A 20553-nucleotide genomic window follows, 5' to 3' on the forward strand; every position below is an offset into this window, starting at 1 on the left:
GTTGTAGCAAATAAGAAACTTTGAGGGAATGAAGACGCAGTATGAGCTGAAGGTGAAAGGCAACGCCAGACACCATTTGGGACTTCTGGACCGTCGTTAGTGGAGGGGAGGAGCGACAAACGAAGCATACAGAAGCACTTGTTTGTACAGAAATTTCTTGGGTTCAAACACTGGCCTCTTCTCGAGTCTCTCTATGAGGCCTGGTATCATCGCTATGCAGGAAGAATTTCATGCCCTGAACGCCCAAAGAAGACATGGCTGCCCGCAATGTTGTGTGCTCTCATCAAACTCGTCCGCTCTCGCCCCGTACAGGGATATCTTCAGCTCAAAAATCCGATCCTCCAGCTCACATGCTTGACATTGCTCGATGCTTTAGGCCCAACCCAAATGCCAGTCGTCTAATTAGTAGTATGGTGGTGGAGACAATCCCTGGCGCCGACATCTGACTTACTATCCCAAGCCTGAGGTCGGCCTCTGCTGTCGGGTGGTGAAATTCGAATCCGAGGCTAGAAGATTCCGAATTTCTTCTTCTTTTCGCCTTCTGTATTTTTTCTGGTCAGTGATTCCGAACCGCTAGCGAGCGCATCGCGGGAGAGAGGTGGCTCACCCTGAGGTCCTTTATTTCCCGAACTTTTGCTGCTGGTCAGTAGACCTTTCTTTGCTGTCGCCGCAGTGACCGGGTCGGCGCCAGCACCGGCCGCTCGGATGGCAGCAATGCGATGTTTGGCACGTTCTTCACCCTGATCCGCAGCCCGAACGTACCAGACGTTGGCCTCGAGCGGATCACGACGGCACCCTATGCCCATCTCCGTGAAGTATCCAACAGTGTACTGTGCCTTCGCCAGACCCTGTTCGGCCGCCTTTTTAGCCCATTCGTACGCTTCGGCCTCATCCTTTTCCAACACGCCGGGAACGCCAACCATGTACCAGGCACAAAGGGCTAGTTGGGACTCAGGATGTCCACGCTCTGCAGCCCCGGTGTAGAAGTGAATGCTCAGAGCCGGGTCCTTGGGACAGTTCAATTCACCAAACTCATATGCCCGACCGAGTCGAAAGTTCGCGTCGACATGTCCAAGGTCAGCAGCCTTGGTGTAGAGTTGTGCAGCATAAGCCTCGTCTTTAAAGACGTCTGGCCCGTAGCCTGTCTCGTGAAGACAACCTAGGTCATAAGGTGCTTGGTTGTACTGGAAATCGGCTGCTTCAGCGGCTCGCTTCAGCCATCTCACACCTTCCCGGTACCGCTTTGTCAATCCCATATCACCTGTCAAACAGGCTCGGCCAAGTCGAAGCATGGCACCTGGATGGTTTTTGCTGGCTGCATGCTGGTAGAATTGGACAGCCTTGGCTGCATCTATCCGGCAACCCCAGCCAAACTCGTAGCACAGGGCGGTTCGGTACATGGCCTCGGCGTGACCATGTTTAGACGCGGCAAGGAAAAGGGGAAAGGCTCGATCCCAGTCTTCTTTGCCTTTATTAAACAGCCCAGACGCATAGCCGTCTGCCAGATAATACTGAGCAAATGGATATGAGCGGTCGGCCAGTCTTTGCAGGATATGCTTCGCCTCCTTCAGCAGGTCGTCTCGAACCGAGGCATGTGATTTTCCAGACACGGCAGAGGCAGCATCGCCTTCCTGCTCCAATCCTTCCTCCTGAGCGGCACTAATCATGAAGATGGCGAATTCATACTGCACGGCCGGATCATTGGTCTTCTTGACATTGGCACGATACATTTCCAAAGTCTTGCGGGTAGAGAGTAGGTTGGCATTGTTACCAACCACCGAACGAAGTCCTGAGTTGACGAGATTCTCGGCGCCACTCGGCGGCGGTTGAGGGTATGGAACGTTCAAGAGATCGACGTATGATAACGGTCGGGTGTCAGGCGACCTGGATCCCCTTGACACTGGCCGGGCAGGAGACAAACTTGGAGAGTATGTTCGACCACGGAACTCAGATGTGCTTGAAAACGCAGAGTCAGGTCTCCGCAGGTTTAGACCGTACGTACTATTCCGCGAGCTGTCTGCGGGGCCGGACATGTCGGTAGCAACGGTGAGCCGAGAAGCTCGTCTGTTTAATGTTCTCATCTCAGGGTCTTCAAGAGACTGGTGATGGTACCGCAGCGGCTCGAAGGACTCCGCAGGGGGGTCCATATCAACAGCAGAAGTAGAAACATGGCGCACAGATCTCTTTTGGAACGGTGTCAGTTCAGGCCCTCCTTGAGGGTTGAGATTCTCCGAGGACACTCTCCGATGATTGATGTCAGTTTGGGGCTCGCCTAGTTGTCGTCGTATTGTCTGAGGGCCTGGCGACAGTCTGGCGGGATCCTGTCGAAGCGACGGCTCTGGAGTTAACGTCCCCTCCGGCGCAGCGGCATCACTCGGTTTCGGCAGCGCGGGTTCGGGTGGGCTGATCTGAACTTCAGTGACTTCAAGGGCCTCTTCTCCAGATCCGCCGTCGGCGGGCGACATGGATATGGTAGGGTTGCTCATGTTTTTGGGCTCTTGATTTTCTTGCTGATAAGCAGGAGGTTGCTGTACAATGCCCTTCTCTTCCAGAGGCTCCATTACCTGGGGACTGTTCGCCCGAAGGGGTGGAGAGTAAATCGGTGGTGGAGGAGTGGGCGGGAGAGGAGGACTGGCGACTTGAGCCATTTCGACGGTATCGAAGGACAGAGCGCCTTAAGCCGCAGACATTTGAGCTCCGACTGAAATGCCACTACTACGAAGGTGAGAGCGAGGTAACAGTTCGTGTCAGGCTGGAGAGGTTCAACCGGCGCAGAATGGTTGGACAGCAGCCCAAGGCAATTCCGATGCTGGAATGTGCTTAATCGTCTGGGGTAGAGTCAAAGCGGTACTCTGCGGAAGCCCTGGATATGGATGGACGGAAAGGAATGCTGTGGCGTCTTGCCGTGAGCCTGTACGGCCGTGGGAACGAATGGTGGTTGGAATGCAGTGCCTTTGATGGACAGAGAGAGGTTGCGGTCGCTGGCTGAACGCAAGGACGATGGCTTCAATGCTAAAAGCAAGCGGATTTGACGGGATAGCTCCAGGCAGCCCCGGTCAGTTCATCCGCACGATTGATATCACGGTGGAAGACAGTAGAAGCAACAATAGCAGCAGTGTGCGAGCAAGCGAGCGTGCGGGATGGGATGGAATGGAATTGATGGGTAAAGGGAGCGGAAGGATGGCGAACAGGCACTTTTTGGTTAGACGTGGACAGTCCCCACACTGCCACCTGATGGGTTGACGGTCTCCTTTTCTGCGTGCTGTGATGCGCGGCCAGGTACGTGGTTCTTTGATGGCCGTGGCTAAAATAGACGCCCTTTGGGCAGCTTTTCTAGCTTTTCTGTCCGGCAGACAAAGAAAATGTCTTTGACAGCTTAACGGTCTTTGCTTTGTGCTGCAGTTAGTTGATCGAGGCGCGGTAGACAGTCAAGTGACAGGATCCGCGGTGTCACTGTGCATATATGGCAGAGTACATAAAATAGGTACCAAACTTACTTCATCCCTAGAACTTTAGGTCCTAGGATCATGTGCAGCTTTATCCTGAAGCAGACTGCCTTAGCGAGAAGACGCGATCACTGTGGTTATAGTGTCAGTGCTTCCTTAAGCCAGACGAGGCTGTATCTAGACAGAAGTTGGGTGCCTAACGCATCCTACTGGGGTTGTGGTCGTAAAGCAGTCGCGCAGTGAATGGATCGCGGTAGGAAGTAGTGCCAGTGGATGGCTCTTCAGCCCGAGACTGTTTCGTCTAGGCTTGAAGATGGCGCTGGGACTACTAGCTCTCGTGGGGGCCGCCAGACTCTCAGCGCCGGCTTTTCATGGTCCAACGAACATGCCCGGCGGATGGCCCCGGTAGCCAAAATCTGTTTCTGGAACTGCGCGGGTCCAAGTTTTACCTTGTGGTCACGATTAGTACAATTGTACAGTGGTACAATACTACTATAATAAGAGACCTCTGCCGTGGGCTACACTGCGATGTTCGCGGATTCCGAGGGAGCCGGATGGAGGGGAGAAGCCCAGAGATGACTACTGCTACTGTGCTATGGATATACAGTGGTACAACATTGTATGCCTGTCTGTCCGCGGACGTGGCGGGCGAGGGGGAGCCTCTTTATTCTGGTTGCTATACTGGTAGATAATCCTTATTTTCGATCATACCGTACGGTTCAAGTTGCTGGTGCACAGATCTTGGGATCCCATGGAGGACAAGGTACCGGGATGTTCAGTCGCCCAGGGGGCAGGGCATGCTTAGGATGGCTCCTTGAGGCCCACTCGATGGAGAGTCGTCAATGCTGAATCTACAAATCCTAAAGCCGTAGACAAGGAGTTCTGAGGTAGTTTGCCAAGGGTCAGCATCCTGTCAATCAATACTTATATTAGGTATCTTGAATAAAATGCCATCACCGTGCCGGGGTGCAGTGGGCAGCTGGTAAGTGCGTAACCGCTGTAGCACCGTGTTTCTGTCCACTGGCAGGGCAACCGCATCGCTCGGAGATAAAAAATGAGCACTACTAGTACCACCAGACACCCAGGGGCACTCTACCTACTACCTAGGTACCCAGTAGTATGTACTGTACAATGTAGGTACTTGCTAGGTTATACTCAGCTACCAGGAATATACCTGGTTTGCGAACAGGGCAAGCAGAACAGGCACAACATCCATCACGACAGGGACATGGACAGGGCCCCCACCGAATATCAAGCGCATCGACTCAGCCACAAGCGAGTGCGTCTGCAGGATGCAGGAACTCACTTGAGCAGTCCTGATTGAGCAAGGCAACAACAGATTGATTCCCACCGAGTCGGGGGTCGATGCAAAGTGGAGGACGTAGAAGTGCCATGTTGACAACCTTGGATAGTACACCAGGACGGAATTTGTGTGGGTGTGATTTTCTCCTGTAGTAACAAGTTGTGTTTGGGGCCTCAACCGCCCTCGCGGTAAAAGACTGCAGCGTCAAGATGTCTGCTGCATGGTCTTGCATCCTGCAGTTGTGGCGCTGCGGCCTCGATCAATGTTTCTCCTGATGATCGATACCACTAGTAGGCGAGACCAGTAAAATAGTAGCAGCCCTGGAGCAGACCTGCGCAGGCCTGGTTTTGGCCACTGATGAGTGTGACTGGAACTGGACTGCGCCCGGCAATCACTGGCACTGGCTGACACGCCCATGTCAAACAAACCAACAAATCCAAACCCGAAGCACCACCACCGAAGCCCAGCAACCCAGACACAGACTCCAGACACACACTGGCAGCGGCTCTAATCCTCCTTCAAGTTGTATCCTGGCTATACCCTCTTTCCCCATACAAGCAAACATACCACAGTACATTCTTTTTCCTCGCCTTGCAATCACTTCTTGACGGGGTGTCCAGGGCACTGCCGCGAACTGTTCCATACAACTGTCCCTCGTTTGCCTCCGGCTTGCCTCGGGGCGCAGTTTTCCCCTGGACAACAAACAATACCAAAAGTGATCCCAATCGTTTGATCAATTCAACCTGGTCACCTCTTGCCCGCCAACACTCTTCCAAGGGCCAGTCTGCACATCGGGTGCTTCACGCCGCCGCTTGTATCATATCGCCCTGCACCGTCACGAGTTCCTCGGCGACAAACCTCTTCAGACATCGGCGGACAAGGCTGCGCAGGCGCTAGCCTCCGACTTCACTCGTTAATACCAACAGTCGAAAAAGCGAGTCCATGTGGAAAAGGAGTGACATATAGCCAAAATGTACGTGCTATGCTAATAATGCCATTGTTGATGGAGATTGTCCCCACTAACATTCTTCCCCCTACAGCGCCATGGCAGAACCACGTATGCCCCGGCCGGCGACTTCGCCAACCCGTGACAAGTCACATTCACCGTACAGAGAGTCGCCTTCCCGCCGATTGAGGGACGTCGAAACAGGTTACAACCCACCACAAAATCCCCCATACCCGCCGCAGCGAAACGGCACTGAGCCGTATCCTCCCTCACCCAGCTCAAGGACGGCAGACTGGGAGCCGATCATGTCTAATCCCAATCCCATGAGCCAAAGCGACCTCGGTCGAAAGAAGTCTCTCATTCGTCCCGAACGCAACCGTATTGACCGGGACCATCCCAATTACTACTACCGCAAACATGCCGCAAACATGGAAGTCCTTCCTTCCACCACCGGCAATGACCCCGTGGTAGAGGATCTGGCCGAGCACCGCACCGTGAGCTCGGGAAGCACCCAGCAAGACACCTCTATCGAGGAGGAAGTTGTCGGCAATCCGCAAAAGTCACGTATGCCTGGGAAATTGGAGCCTGTGGGTAAAAAGAAAGCGCCTCGCAAGCTGGTCAGAAAGGATACGCGAAACTTGACTGAAGAAGAAAAGAGGAGACAGAAGGAACTTGACAAGATCAAGCCTCCAAGTATTTGGAACATCTACTGTGCGGTGGTCACATTCTGGGCTCCAGATTGTCTCCTACAATGCTTCGGTATGCCTGCGAGGGCACAGCGGAGGGCATGGAGAGAAAAGGTTGGGCTGATCAGCATCATCCTTCTTATCGCCGCCTTTGTCGGTTTCCTGACCTTTGGCTTCACACAAGCTGTTTGTGCAGCCCCGGGTCTGCGGCTCAAAATCAACCATGTCGACCGAGGCTATATGATCTTTCATGGTGGTGCTTACAATCTGGACGGATCCATGCATCCAGCTGCCCGTGGTATTCCTTTGGACGCCAACGTGCTCTATGACCTGCCCCACAAGTACGGTGGCCAGGACGGAAGTTTTATGTTCCAAAAGGTCAATGGCGCTTGCAAAGGTCTTATCACGCTAGCTGAAGGGTCTGATGTCCCTACCAATTCCGACGGAGACCTGGCGTGGTATTTTCCTTGCACGGCATTCAACCAGGATGGTTCGTCTGAGGTCAACCTGACCAGCCCATACTATCTTGGCTATGCTTGTCATACCACCGCTAAAGCAAGGAATACGTTCTACAGCCTTAAGAAGGCCGGCGACGTGTATTTTACGTGGGATGACATCAAGAACAAAAGCCGAAACCTTGCGGTGTATTCCGGCTCTGTCGTGGATCTGGATCTCTTGAAATGGTTCAACAAGAGTCAGGTCGCATGGCCTCAGCAGTTTGACGACTTGCGAGAGAATGGGCGGGTCCGTGGCATGGACCTCACGCATGTCTTGCAGTCGGCAACCGACAAACAGGTCGGTCGATGTCTCACCCAGATTGCGAAGGTCGGCTCCATCGACACGGAGAGTGTTGGGTGTATCGCATCGAAGGTTGTGCTGTACGTCTCATTGGTTTTCATCCTCGCCATTGTCGCTGCCAAATTCTTCCTCGCTTTGGCGTTCCAGTGGTTCCTCGCTCGGCGCTTTGCGGCGGCCAAAACTTCTCAGACGTCTGATCCGAAGAAACGAGCCAAACAAATCGAAGACTGGACCGACGATATCTACAAGCCTGCGCCGAAAATCACGGACCCTGCAAGTACGGTTACCGGATCTGACGGACGAACCAGCAAACGTGGCAGCATGTTTCTCCCTCAGACATCTCGTTTCACCAGTCCGTATGCCGTCGATCGAAGAAGCAGTCGACCTCCTCCAACCACGATGACGAGTCAATCATCCAATGCGAAATTGCTGCCTGGCGGCAACCCGTACAAATCCGGTTTTAACAGCAGTCAGAATACTCTTGACCTGCACTCCAGGATGAGTGTTGGTGCTAGTAGATCCAGCTTACTCCTGTCCGGGCAGGAAACTAGGTATTCGGCCGTCATGGACAATCTGGATCCGAATGGCCCTGTGGGTTTCATTCACGAAAACGTGGTTCCCCAACCACCTCCAGAGTGGCAACCTTTTGGATATCCCCTCGCTCATGTCATCTGTTTGGTCACGGCCTACTCGGAGGGTGAAGACGGGATTCGCACCACGCTGGATTCGATCGCCACTACAGATTACCCGAACAGCCACAAAGCCATTCTTGTTGTCTGTGACGGTATGATCAAAGGAAAAGGCGAAGCTCAATCCACCCCAGACATTGTTCTCGGCATGATGGGCGATTTTGTGATCGCTCCCGAGGACGTCCAGGCTTTCTCGTACGTGGCTGTGTCAAGCGGTGCCAAGCGGCACAACATGGCCAAAGTGTATGCCGGATTCTACGACTATGGCCCAAAGTCCAGAATCGACCCGACCAAGCAACAACGAGTGCCCATGATGGTGGTTGTCAAATGCGGAACTCCAGACGAGGCCACCAAGAGCAAACCCGGCAACCGAGGTAAACGTGACAGTCAGATCATTCTGATGTCCTTCTTGCAGAAGGTCATGTTCGACGAAAGAATGACCGAACTGGAATACGAAATGTTCAACGGTCTGTGGAAGGTGACAGGCATGTCGCCCGATTTTTACGAGATGGTGCTCATGGTGGACGCCGATACGAAAGTCTTCCCGGACAGTTTGACTCATATGGTATCGGCCATGGTCAAAGATCCCGAGATCATGGGTCTCTGTGGCGAAACCAAGATTGCCAACAAGAACGCTTCTTGGGTGTCACGGATCCAGGTGTTTGAGTACTTTATTTCTCATCACCTGTCGAAATCTTTTGAGTCCGTCTTTGGCGGTGTCACTTGTCTTCCTGGTTGCTTCTGCATGTACCGGATCAAGTCGCCCAAAGGTGGTCAGAACTACTGGGTTCCCATCCTGGCCAATCCCGACATTGTTGAGCATTACTCGGAGAATGTGGTCGACACTCTTCATAAGAAGAATCTGCTGCTTCTGGGCGAGGATCGATATCTGTCCACTCTGATGCTGAAGACGTTCCCTAAAAGAAAACAAGTCTTCGTGCCTCAGGCAGTGTGTAAGACCACCGTGCCCGACGAATTCAAGGTTCTTCTGTCTCAACGTCGACGATGGATCAACAGTACGGTGCACAACCTGATGGAACTCGTGCTGGTGCGGGATCTTTGCGGGACCTTCTGCTTCAGCATGCAGTTTGTGGTGTTTATCGAACTGATTGGCACTCTGGTTCTCCCCGCCGCCATTTCGTTTACTTTCTATCTCATCATCATCTCGATCGTCAAGAAACCGGTTCCGGTCATCCCATTGGTCCTGTTGGCCCTCATTCTTGGACTTCCCGCGATTTTGATCGTCTTGACCGCTCACCGTTGGTCGTACATTCTTTGGATGGGCATCTACCTCCTGTCATTACCTATCTGGAACTTTGTTCTTCCAGCTTATGCGTTCTGGAAGTTTGATGATTTCAGTTGGGGTGAGACTCGAAAGACGGCTGGGGAGAAGACTAAGAAGGCCGGTTTGGAATATGAAGGAGAATTCGACAGTAGCAAGATCACCATGAAACGATGGGGAGATTTTGAAAGAGGTAAGCTTGACCAGCGTTCTAGTGTTTGTGGTATACTCGTGGAGACTAATTTGTGTCACTTGTTTAGAACGGCGAGCTCAGGCGAACGGAAGTGTTTGGAACCAGCAACCTCCTACGCGTCCACCGAGCGGTTACGGTTCTATGCATGGGTTCGAACCCTACCGTGACTATTGACGAGATGCTCTTGAAGTTTGTTGAGATTTCAGACTCGACCGGAATGTATTACATTACATGACAGCTAGCTGGATTGAGACTGAGATTGAGAGCTTTTGAAAATTGGAGGAGATGGCGCCAAATGCAGTGGGCGGTTCTCTGTGTGTGACATTTTGGGGATTTTGGTGCAATGACACGACCAAAATATGGTAGTTCCATCTTAGAAAGGGGGCGTGATAGGTGTTGAAAGAAAGGAGACTAAATATCGCGCAGATTTTGTGATTCCCGCGAAGGGTGTGAAATGGGAAAGAAAGACAAGACCAATCTTGTATCTGGCCAGCTCTTACCATCACTATTGTCCCTTTGGACGATAACGATCTAATAATGAATGTGTTTATGTCATGTTATGTCATGGTGGTTCAAGCTGTTGCAGCCTGTGTGTGTGATCTGAACCGTGATGTTTGCAGCCACTGCATACCAAAGGTACCTTTTGTTCTACAGTACTCTCGCCCAGCAAGTCGTTGTTTGTCATCGAGGCAAACTGTGTCAAACTGAGTTGCCCAGGGTCGTCCAATTGGGTTCATTCTGCATTTGTTTTTTGTTCTTGGATTGCAGTAGCTCAGCTGGACATTAAGTGTTTGTCCTTGTATTTGATGAATACAGGTAGTGGGCTGATGGCAGTGGTGGTCGGATATATGTCCATGTCCATCCATCATATTTGGCCCAAGTTCGAGTTCGGAATCAGGTTCATGGCAGTGTTCAGGCAGATGCAGATGCTAGATCCGCGCTTTCGAGGAGTGTGGGAGTTTTGAGTTTCAGTTCCAGGGCGCGCGCTCGCTCGCGCTTATGTATAGTAAGCGATGCAGGTCTCGTGTCCTGCCTGTCGTGGTGTGTTTCGTTCAAAGCTTCGTGTCTGGTGCCTTATCATGATTATGGTGTCCGGTCCTCTCAGGGCGGTCGTCGACTCGGTTTGTGTCTGGCCTCATACTAATGTGTTTCGTGTCGTGCTGTCTAGGCTCAGCTCAGCTTGTCTCACACGTCGTGTTACCAGGAATGTTGACTGGGCCCGGTTATCGACGTTATCTTCCTCATTACAATGTTGGGATGTTATGTTGGGGTCTTTGGATGGCATCGTTGACTTCTCGGACAGATTTGACGGTCGCCCAGAGTTAAAATCACTTTGGTTCCAGGATCGGTTCCATGCTCAGCCTCTGATGGATGGCCCACCACGTCTTTGTCGGCTTTGATGTTGACATGCAGTGGCTGAAGATTGGATTGTGCCACAAGTGGATTGGTTTTCCAAGTGGGAGTCGTGTCTGGTCTGGTTTGATCTGATTTTATCGTACTTAAACCGGACCCATTGGTCGAGCTGACTGACGAGAAGAACGGGCGCTCTAGTGGCCTTTTCGACTCTCGAGGTTTCGATGTTCGTTCCACTTTTCATCAGCCAGAGTAAAAGACAGAGAGAGGCAAGGTAATCGAGGCTGAGTTGATGTCGATGCCGATGCTGATCCTCTCCAGATAAAGGAGCTTGCTTGTTGTGGTGCACCTGCTCAAATACTTGGTTTGCTTTGCATTGCGTCGTAGTGCAGGGTAGACCGTAGACCCCGTCACTTTAGTTCTGGCGTTTCCCGGACCCGGAAAGCTGTGTGACGGACTGCAACAAGTCCTGATCGGACTTGACCGAACTAACAAGACTCAGGAGGTCGTTGGCAGACATTTGTTTGAGCAACAGGGAAACTGTAAACAACCTCAATCCTCAAGTTGCCGGCTTCTGACCGTAGCATACGGAGCTAGGTGAGGGTAGGGGTTAGCAGTTGCTTAGCAGCTCGCTAGCATAAAAATCAAACGAGCCATGACAATGGCATGATGAAAGGAAAAGGATATTTTCAGGGTAGTGCCGTTGTTGATGGTTATGGATGGTCCAAACTTACACATATTGATAAGCGTGGATTTTCCGGTCTCGAAAATCCCGTCGGAGTTGGGCGCACAGGACGTGAACTTCTTCGATGGACCACTGCGGTTCAAAAAAGTCGAGTCAGCAGCAGCTCTGAGCCATATAGTATGAGAAAGAGCACACAATTGAAAAGGAGCAAAGAAAGGTGGGACACGAGAGAGGAAAAAGGATCGCGATCGGGAACAGCGAGAAACAAATAAGGGATCTCGGATGCTGGTTTGAAAACTGCCACTGCCACTCCCACTTGGAACCGACAGACGGACATTAAGTCTCTCGACAAACAAGAAGAGTAATCAGGGCGGTCTGATTCAGCCAGCCAGCAAAGGATGAACCACGGCAGTCAGCGGGCGTGGCAGCAAAAAAGAAGCCGATAAGGCAAAGCCATCCGATCCAACATGACAGCAGTGCAAGACACCACGTGCGTCATCGTCATTGAAGAAAGAATCGTGGATAGAACTCGTAATTGCACTCATACTCACCCCCAGAATCTGAGTCAAAGGCCGTAAGGCCCAACCGTCGATCCCCTGCTCACAAGCGAGACGATTATACGCCCCAATCTCCTTCAACTTTGGGTCTTTGGGCCAAGGCCCAATAGGCCACTTGAAGCGGAAACACCGGACATTGACGAAGCCGGCATCGACCATGCGGTCCTCGAGTTCGTCGGCGATGCGAAAAGTCTTGCCGATCCGGTCACCGCCCTCGAGGGCCAACTGGCTCCATTGTTCGAGATAAGTACCGTCAGTAGTGCCGTCGTCGGACCGAGAAACGACACTGATCTCGGCCTGTTCGAACCAGCCGCCGGGTTGCAAATGATTTAGGACTTCCTCGTAAAAAGCCCCGTAGTCGGCGATGCAGCCGTACAGACAGCGGGCATGGATGAAATCAAACGAGTTCTTCTTGAACGTCCACGGCTGACAAAAGTCGTCAATCTCAAATTGCACGTTCGGCGGCACCCATTGCGGCTGGATTGGTGATAGGTCCGTTCCAATTACTGTGGCGGTCGGGTATCGGTCTGCGAAATCCATCGCCCAGATTCCTGTTCCGGTGCCTAGATCTAATACCCTTTGCGGACTCTCGCCGATTGGTGCGAGTGTTAGTTGTCCTTTGAGCGTTAGGTTGAAAATGTGGTGGAATAGGTCGAGGTTGCTGTTGGCTTGGTCGTCGTTGGGCCCCCTGTTAAAAATACCAAAAAAAATCAATACTAATGTCCCAGGAGAGATAGAGACAGAAAGGCCAAAAACAAAAAAAGGGAAATTGAGCCAAGAGGGGACTGCGAGAGAAAGTGGACGGAGCGAGTGCGAGACATTGATCACAATAAGTACCAGTTTGGATTGCAACGGTCGTGCATGGATAGATACAGTAAAATGTGTGAACGGAACGTCGGAGTGCTGTACTGTAAGTCTGTACGTACCAGTAAGACCCAGCTCTGTAGCCATGGTACGTCCGGCCATTTTCATAGACGTGTTCCCAGATGGCAGAGTACAAGGACGTGGTTTGGGATTCCAGGTCCGCTTCGTCGTCATCCCAGTACCCCGGGTCGACGTCTTCGGCGTGGTCTTGCTCGCTGGTCATGTTGGCCATTTGGAGAACAAACACAAAGCAACGGCCGTTGGCTGATGAATTGACTTCTGCTAACTGTAGGACAGGTGAGAGACCAATCTGTTCAGGATTCTTATCATGGCAGATATTTCATAGAAAATGATGAGTATCTGGAGGGGAAGAGAACTTCAAGCATCGGTCGGCCCGTTCTCCAGTAGTCCCGTCCGGCTCGATCGAACGAGGGAAATGAACTGGGTCTCGATGAGCTTCAGAGTCAAGCTAATAAGGTAGGCAACCTACTTTGGATGTTGTCTACGACTCCTGTGCAGTTCGCCGGCCGCACCGGCAGCGCCAGGCCACGCGGAGGCTCCGCTATGGGGCTCACAAGCCGGGATCTGTTCGGGGAGCCTGAGGCTCGATCGTCCTAGCCACGGAGTTTAGGATGGTGGCGCGAGGGCGAGGGTACAGATGTACTACTACTAGTAGTAGGTCTGTGCTGTAGCCTGGACGCAGTATAGTAGTCAATCCTGTGTGTTGTACACAGTCGGCTCCGATGCCCCACTGCCAAGGAACACTTACGTCAGCTGCGCTTCCTAAACCTCGCTATCGACCCTAAATAACGCTCGATAACGACGTCGACGACGAGGTTTACCACTCTCTAGAATAATCTATAGACCGTACGAGATACGGTATTCTCTCCGATTTCTATAATATATATAAAACTACTCTATATACTATTAAGTAGATAGAGCGAGAGTAAATATAATAATTTTAGCGTACCTACTAATAGTTATAAGCCCGGTTTACGATTAACTACTCTACGAACGACTAATAATCGAATATATTTATCTATAATACTTATACCCTAATACGAGAACTAATTAATAGTATTAATAGAATTATTCTCTACCGTAACCGAAATAATAGTAGCATACTACGAGGAGTCGACTCGCTCTTCTACTATCTCCGTTAGAACTACTCCTATTCTAAGTACTCTCGATAACTAGAATAACTAGTATAGAGCCTTTAAAAGTAAAGTATAGGCTAACGAATTATAGTAGTATATCGACCTCTCCTAACCCGAACCGATTCTATTACTAGAGCCGCCTAAACTACCTCCCTATACCGAATCGAATATACTTATATAGGAGGAGAAATAGGCGCTAGATAGGAAAGATAGAGACTACTAACGTTAATTAGAGCTATATCGATAATAGACTATCCTAATCTAACGCCTTAATAATCGATTTAATAGAACGATATCTCTATCTAACCGCCTATATTACGAAGATAAGTCTACGCCCTATCGTCGGCTAAAGATACTAAGAGACCGTCTAGAACCCTTAGACGCGATAAAGAGGCAAAGTCTCGCGAGTAAGTAGTATACTTTAAAATAAGTACTACGAAGTAAAGACTTAAAGATATAGTTCTATTAATAGAAGTCCCTATATAAGCAGTATAAGGCTCTATATATAATAGAAGCTATAGAAGACGTAGTATAAATCGACTTCCTTACTACTATATAATCTCTATATCTAAGTATAGTAGATTTAGAACTTACTAAGTTCTATAACCGAAGAGAAATAGAATATATATTATTATACGACCTCGTTAATATAGTTAAAAGCGTATACTATAATTCGAAGAAATTAATAGCGAAAGTAGTATTATACTTAGTATTTAGTATATTAAAAGAAGATAAGAAGTAATAGAAGAAACCTAAGTATATCTACGGATATAAATACTTCTTTAATAAGTATTATTATCTAAATCCTTTAAAACGACTAGATAATTAGGCTCTAAACCCTAAAGTTAATTATAAAGTATAGACTAAGTTAAATAACGATAAGGCCTTACGTAAGCGTATTAAACGACTTATTAATAAGAATAAGGGAAAGAGTAAGGATAATTAATAATAGTAAGGAGAACTAATACTCGGAGTATTTATCGCGTATTTATATACTACCGTAACCGATTATAAGTTAAAGAATTACTAGATACTCAACTCCGGATCTAATATATATATATATAATAAGCTAGAGAACTTTATAAGGACTAGAGAAGCGACCGAAACCGATATTCTTATTATAGGGATAAATGTCACGAACTAAACACGTGACTAGGAATAGTAGGATATCAATTACAGGTCCAGAATTCCCAAGCACAAGTGCTTGGAATTCAAGTCTTTTTAGAGTACACCTCTACTCTAGCGGCCGTGGACCTGTCCGTGACAATAAATCGATATTCTATTAAAGTATTTAGAAGCGTTAAACTATATATATCTACTAAAAATAGAGTTAAGAGACTTATACTACTCGACGTCGCTCTTATTCTAGGGTTTATAACGAACCTAGTATCGCTCTCTCGTTTATATAATAAGAATATTAACTAGAATATACTAGACGAAGTCTTAATACTAAATAACGAATATCTATACTACGTACGGTATAAAGAAAAGACGGTTACTAGGTACTATTCGATAACCCTATCTTAGCGTCTCGATAACTATATATATCCGACTCTCTATCCTCTTCTTCTCCTTTAATAACCCTAAAGACTACTCCTAACGTTACGGCGTCGGAATTAGTTAGAGAAGCTTTTAATATAGGGCCGCTAGCTCCTCTCGTAATACCCTATATACGGGCGGCTTCCGACGTAGCGTTAGCGCCGATAAGATAGGCTCCTGTTACTACCGCTACCGTAGCTTAAGGGGGTAAGCCTCCCTACGAGGACTCTCTAGATAGACTATACGCCGTTATAGACTATATAGAATATAAAGCGCTCCGGTACCTACTAGATGTAGTAATCGGACTTCCGAAGATTAAGAAGATTACTCCTATTTAATACGAGCCTTATCGATTATTAAAAGTAATCTAGATTATCTCTCGAGACTTATTATAAGAAGAATTAGCGACGAGACTATTTAATAGAGTCTCGTATAACTTAATACTACTTAATATAGTCTATAACGGAGATAAATAGATTAGCTATTTTAAAGATTACTATACGGGAATATATTTCGTCTATATATATCTACGAAAGTATTAATTATCCTAAATAGTTTAAGACTTTATAAATATAATTTATACGAGATATAGCTATAACGTTAAGTTTATTAGAATAGACGGAGAAAGATCGCTATCGAAGATCTACGATAACGACGCACGAGATAGAGATCTAATAACTAAACGAAGTATACCGTATACTCTCGCTTAAAACGGTTATACGAAGCGAGTAGGCCGATTACTTATTAATATAGCTCGAATAATACGTCTATATATAAACCTACTAAAGAATCTATAGCCTAAGATAGTAAAAACTGTAGAATATATCTTAAACCGATTACTATCTCGTACGCTTAGCTAGAAAACGCTATTCGAAATATTATACGGGTAACGACTCGATATCTCGTATATATACGTATACGGCTATAAAGCCTACGTATTATAGTATAATATTCTACGAAAAGATAAACTTTAATAATACGCGTAGATTAAGTATCTTATTAAGTATAATTTAATAAATATCTTTCGAATCTAGCGACCCGATAAAGGCTAGATTATACGGATATAAGACGTTATCTTTAACGATAATAAGACGTTTTTACTACTTCTATATAAAGATAATAAATTACTATCGATTAAGTCGATTTAGCTAGATATCGAAGTATACGAGTCGATATCTAAAATAGGTATAATCCTAATTAATTCTAAAAACGACTTAGCGCCGAATTATTCGGAAACTACTTCCGACTAATTAGGAGCTTAGGAGCCTTAGACGACGTTAATTTCTAGCTAATTAGAGACCGAGAAGGTTAAATTACGTAAAGCGCTAATTATACGTAATTCTATAGATATATATCTTACTTCTAACGCTACGCCTAAACCTTCTTTTTCTTCTTCTTAACTAGCGATATCTATAAGACCGATAACTATTATAGAAGTAATCGTAGGCTTACGGAGCTCGCGGTCTATAACCGAAAGTATCGAGGGCTCTCGCCGCGCTACTAGTCGAGAGGACTCTACCGCCCGAGCCGCGCGCTAGGACGCCCCTACTTAAGAGGGCTTCTTAGAGAGACGCGAGCCTAAACGAGAGGGTATCTCTAGCGGCGCCGAACCTCTATCGATATCGTTAAATTCTCCTTCTTTATTTATTATAAAGAACTAGCCTCTAGCGGAGGCCGATCTCTTCTTAATAAGAGAATAAGAAAGAAGAGAAGAAATTTAGAAAGAAGAATTATAAATATATATACTTAAGAAGACTACTATAGAAGACTTACTCCGCTAGACGTCTCTAGACTAAAATAAGATAGTCTAAGCCCCTCGATATACTAATATCTTAGTAGATTTTAATAAAAGAAATATTATTACGATAAGACGATATTCGAAATCGAGGAAATAGACGTATATCGCTACGCTTAAAGATAATAGTATTAACGAAGACTTATCGACGTACTACTTAGTCTTCGCCGCCGCCTTTACTACTAGAAAAGATTACTAACGAGTATATAGAAATACTCTTTCTTCTAAGCTAAAATTATAAAAATAGCTCGCTAATTACCTATTTTAAAAGAAATTTAAGAAAGTCGTAAGAGTTAAATACGAGGAACTTAAACGTAAGTAAACCTTCGTACTAGTCTCTACTAAAGATATAAATAGATATAATATTCTTTCTCTTATTTAGGTATTTAAATATAAATTCGATAATAACGGCTACTTAAGTAAGTTTAAGGTACGTATATATATACGAGAAGACTTATAACTTACCTTTAAAGATATCTATACGGCTACTCTTACTTTTAGTATCTTTCGTACTATTATGGCTATTACGGCCGCTTACGACCTAGATCTTATATAACTTAATACTATTAACGTATTCCTTAATAGTAAAATCGATAAGAAAATCTATATACGTTTCCTAGAAGGTTTTAAAGTACTAGATATAATACTTCGTCTACTTAAGGCGCTCTACGGCCTTAAGTAAAGCTCTTTATTATAGTATAATACTCTTAGTAATACTCTTAAGATACTAGGTCTTTCTTAAGTACTAAAAGTTAATTATATTCTTAATAACGAGTTTCTTATCGTTCTATTCTACGTAGACGATATTATTCTATACTATAAGCGTAAGTCTAAGGAGAGAGTTAATATAATTCTATAGAGCCTATAAGAGCGATTTACTCTACGTATTATACTAGAAGTTAACTAGTTTCTCGATATACGAATCGTACGAGATCGAAGACTATATAAGTTATAGCTCGTATAGGATTTATATATTAATAAACTATTAGTCAAGTTTAACGTTAATACGTACGGTAGAAAGATATCGTTAATATCTCTTTTAACTAAAAGTCTCGTACTATATAATAGCTAAGCTACTTTATAAGAGATATATGTATATTAATAGCGTATAGGGTCTATTAATTTCGCAGCTATAACGACGAGATCGGATATCGTAAGGGCTTACTCTATACTCTTATAATACTTACGTAATCTATTACTAGAATATATAGCTACCGCTAATAGAGTACTAGGCTACTTAAAGCGTATACGTACTCTTACTCTTAAATACTCTACTCCTCCTAAAATAACTCCTTAAAATAATAATAAACACGAGAGCGTTAATATCTTTAAGGTATACTTAGACGTAGTATTTACTAATAATACTAGCCGAAAGAGTTCCGATAACTATCTCTTTATACTATTCGAAGGCTCTATTAACTAGAAAGCCTCTCGATAGAATATAGTAATAACTTTAAATATAGAGGTAGAACTACTCGCTCTATCTCGTATAGCTAAGGAAATACTCTAGTAGAGTCGCTTCTTTAACTCGATATATTTAAAACTTAACTAACCGCTTACTATTAAAGCTAATAATATATAGACTATTCGTCTACTAACTAAGGATAACTTTTAACTATCTATAAAGCTAAAATACGTTAATATATATAAGTATTAGTTAAGATAGGAGATATAAGCTAGTAAAATACGGATAGAATAGATCGTAATCGCTAATATAAGAGTAGATAGCTTTACGAAAGTACTAATAATATAGAATTATAAACGATTCGTCTATATATATCTTCGCCTAGTCGATATATAGGCTATATTCGACGGTAAAGCGACGGATATAGCCTAAAGGGGGTGTGTTATATATAGTCGGCTCCGATACCCTACTACTAAGGAATACTTACGTTAGCTACGCTTCCTAAACCTCGCTATCGACCCTAAATAACGCTCGATAACGACGTCGACGACGAGGTTTACTACTCTCTAGAATGATCTATAGACCGTACGAGATACGATGTTCTCTCCGATTTCTATAGTATATATAGGACTACTCTATACACTGTCAAGTGGATAGAGCGAGAGCAAATACAACAATTTTAGCGCACCTGCCAACACTGTGTACTATCTGGAGACATGGCCAGTGGATGAGATCCCAAACAGTAGTACAATAGCAGATATAGATGTTGGCCATATGAGTTCAAGTTGTAAAGGCCCTCGTGATCCATCCTCCCCAAACCCACAGCACAGCTCTGCTGCAGTACAATGGTACCTACATTAATTGTGCTAAGCTCATGGACCCCGAGGCGCCCGGTATGCACTCTCAGTGGAGATTCTGAACACCCGTTGGCCCCGTTCTCACTACTACTACGACTCCTGTCATATACCGCACGCGTACAGTAGTAGGTAGCTTGCTAGCATGTTCGTGCTCAGGCACACCAAAGCACTGCACTGCAGGACGGTCGCAGCGATGCTTTGCCACGGTCAAACTGACCTCGAACTTAAGCGCCGGACTTCAACTTAGGTATAGCACACCGGCACCCCTGACGCGGCTAGGCCAACGAACGAATAATGAATCGACGACCGCCTCGGTGACGGGACGAGCTTGAGGCGTTTCCTCCTCCGCTATCACCCTGTGCCGTGGCCGAGGCTTGCATTGGCAGCTAGAGCTCCTGGTTGGTCTCTTGCACAGGACTCGCACATGATGTTTCCGTTCCGTTCACTTCAATTCGCGGCATGTGCTAAGCTGGCCAACATGGAAAGCATAAGGTAGTTTTGTCCATCGTGGCAGCGCGATACAACGCTGTACAGTGTCCAAGCATCCAGGCTTTCCCAGGCAGAGCCGCCATTGAATTGCATTGCGGGGCGGGCCTGGATTTTGACATCCTCTTCCCCCTTCAACATGGCAGGTCAAAGCGTCAAAGCGTGCAAGGACCTCATATCCAAGATTTGTCAGAGGACCCAGTTGGCACCGGAAAAAGAGAAATCTGAAGCCCCATTCGCCGTGGTAAAGTGGTACTACTACTATGTAGTCTTTGTGTCCACTTTGACGACTAAAAAAGATATGGCGCGCTTCTCGTCGTGCGCAGCGCATCATAGTTCCGTTCTAGTTCAGGGTCGAACAGACTCGAATTGAATTGCCGCAATGAAGTAAATAAATCAACCTGGCATAGTATGTGCGCGCCGCGCCAGGGCAAAGATTGATTTTTCCATTGCTAGACAGCTAGGTGCTAGCTGCAACGCTTCGACAGTGTCTGTTCTCTAGTCATCGGCTA

General features: G+C 46.8%; 3 protein-coding genes across 3 annotated transcripts; 1 reads left to right on the plus strand and 2 right to left on the minus strand.

Moving 5' to 3' along the window:
• Positions 1-506: 506 nt before the first annotated feature.
• Positions 507-2648, minus strand: HMPREF1120_07720 (uncharacterized protein; the record flags this gene model as incomplete). The annotated part of the gene is made up of 2 exons (XM_009161950.1): positions 507-541; positions 608-2648. 2 exons carry the CDS (start codon positions 2646-2648, stop codon positions 507-509), a joined length of 2076 nt encoding a protein of 691 aa, XP_009160198.1.
• A 3145-nt stretch (positions 2649-5793) lies between these two features.
• HMPREF1120_07721 (chitin synthase 4) lies at positions 5794-9517 on the plus strand (the record flags this gene model as incomplete). The annotated part of the gene is made up of 2 exons (XM_009161951.1): positions 5794-9343; positions 9411-9517. 2 exons carry the CDS (start codon positions 5794-5796, stop codon positions 9515-9517), a joined length of 3657 nt encoding a protein of 1218 aa, XP_009160199.1.
• A 5-nt stretch (positions 9518-9522) lies between these two features.
• On the minus strand, positions 9523-13271 carry HMPREF1120_07722 (uncharacterized protein). Its single transcript, XM_009161952.1, has 4 exons — positions 12865-13271; positions 11933-12626; positions 11431-11513; positions 9523-11289 (listed from the first exon to the last, which is right to left on the minus strand). Exons 1-4 carry the CDS (start codon positions 13032-13034, stop codon positions 11256-11258), a joined length of 981 nt encoding a protein of 326 aa, XP_009160200.1. The 5' UTR covers positions 13035-13271; the 3' UTR covers positions 9523-11255.
• Between the last annotated feature and the right edge of the window lie 7282 nt (positions 13272-20553).

Source organism: Exophiala dermatitidis, assembly GCF_000230625.1.
Source record: "Exophiala dermatitidis NIH/UT8656 unplaced genomic scaffold supercont1.6, whole genome shotgun sequence".
Lineage (NCBI taxonomy): Eukaryota > Fungi > Ascomycota > Eurotiomycetes > Chaetothyriales > Herpotrichiellaceae > Exophiala > Exophiala dermatitidis.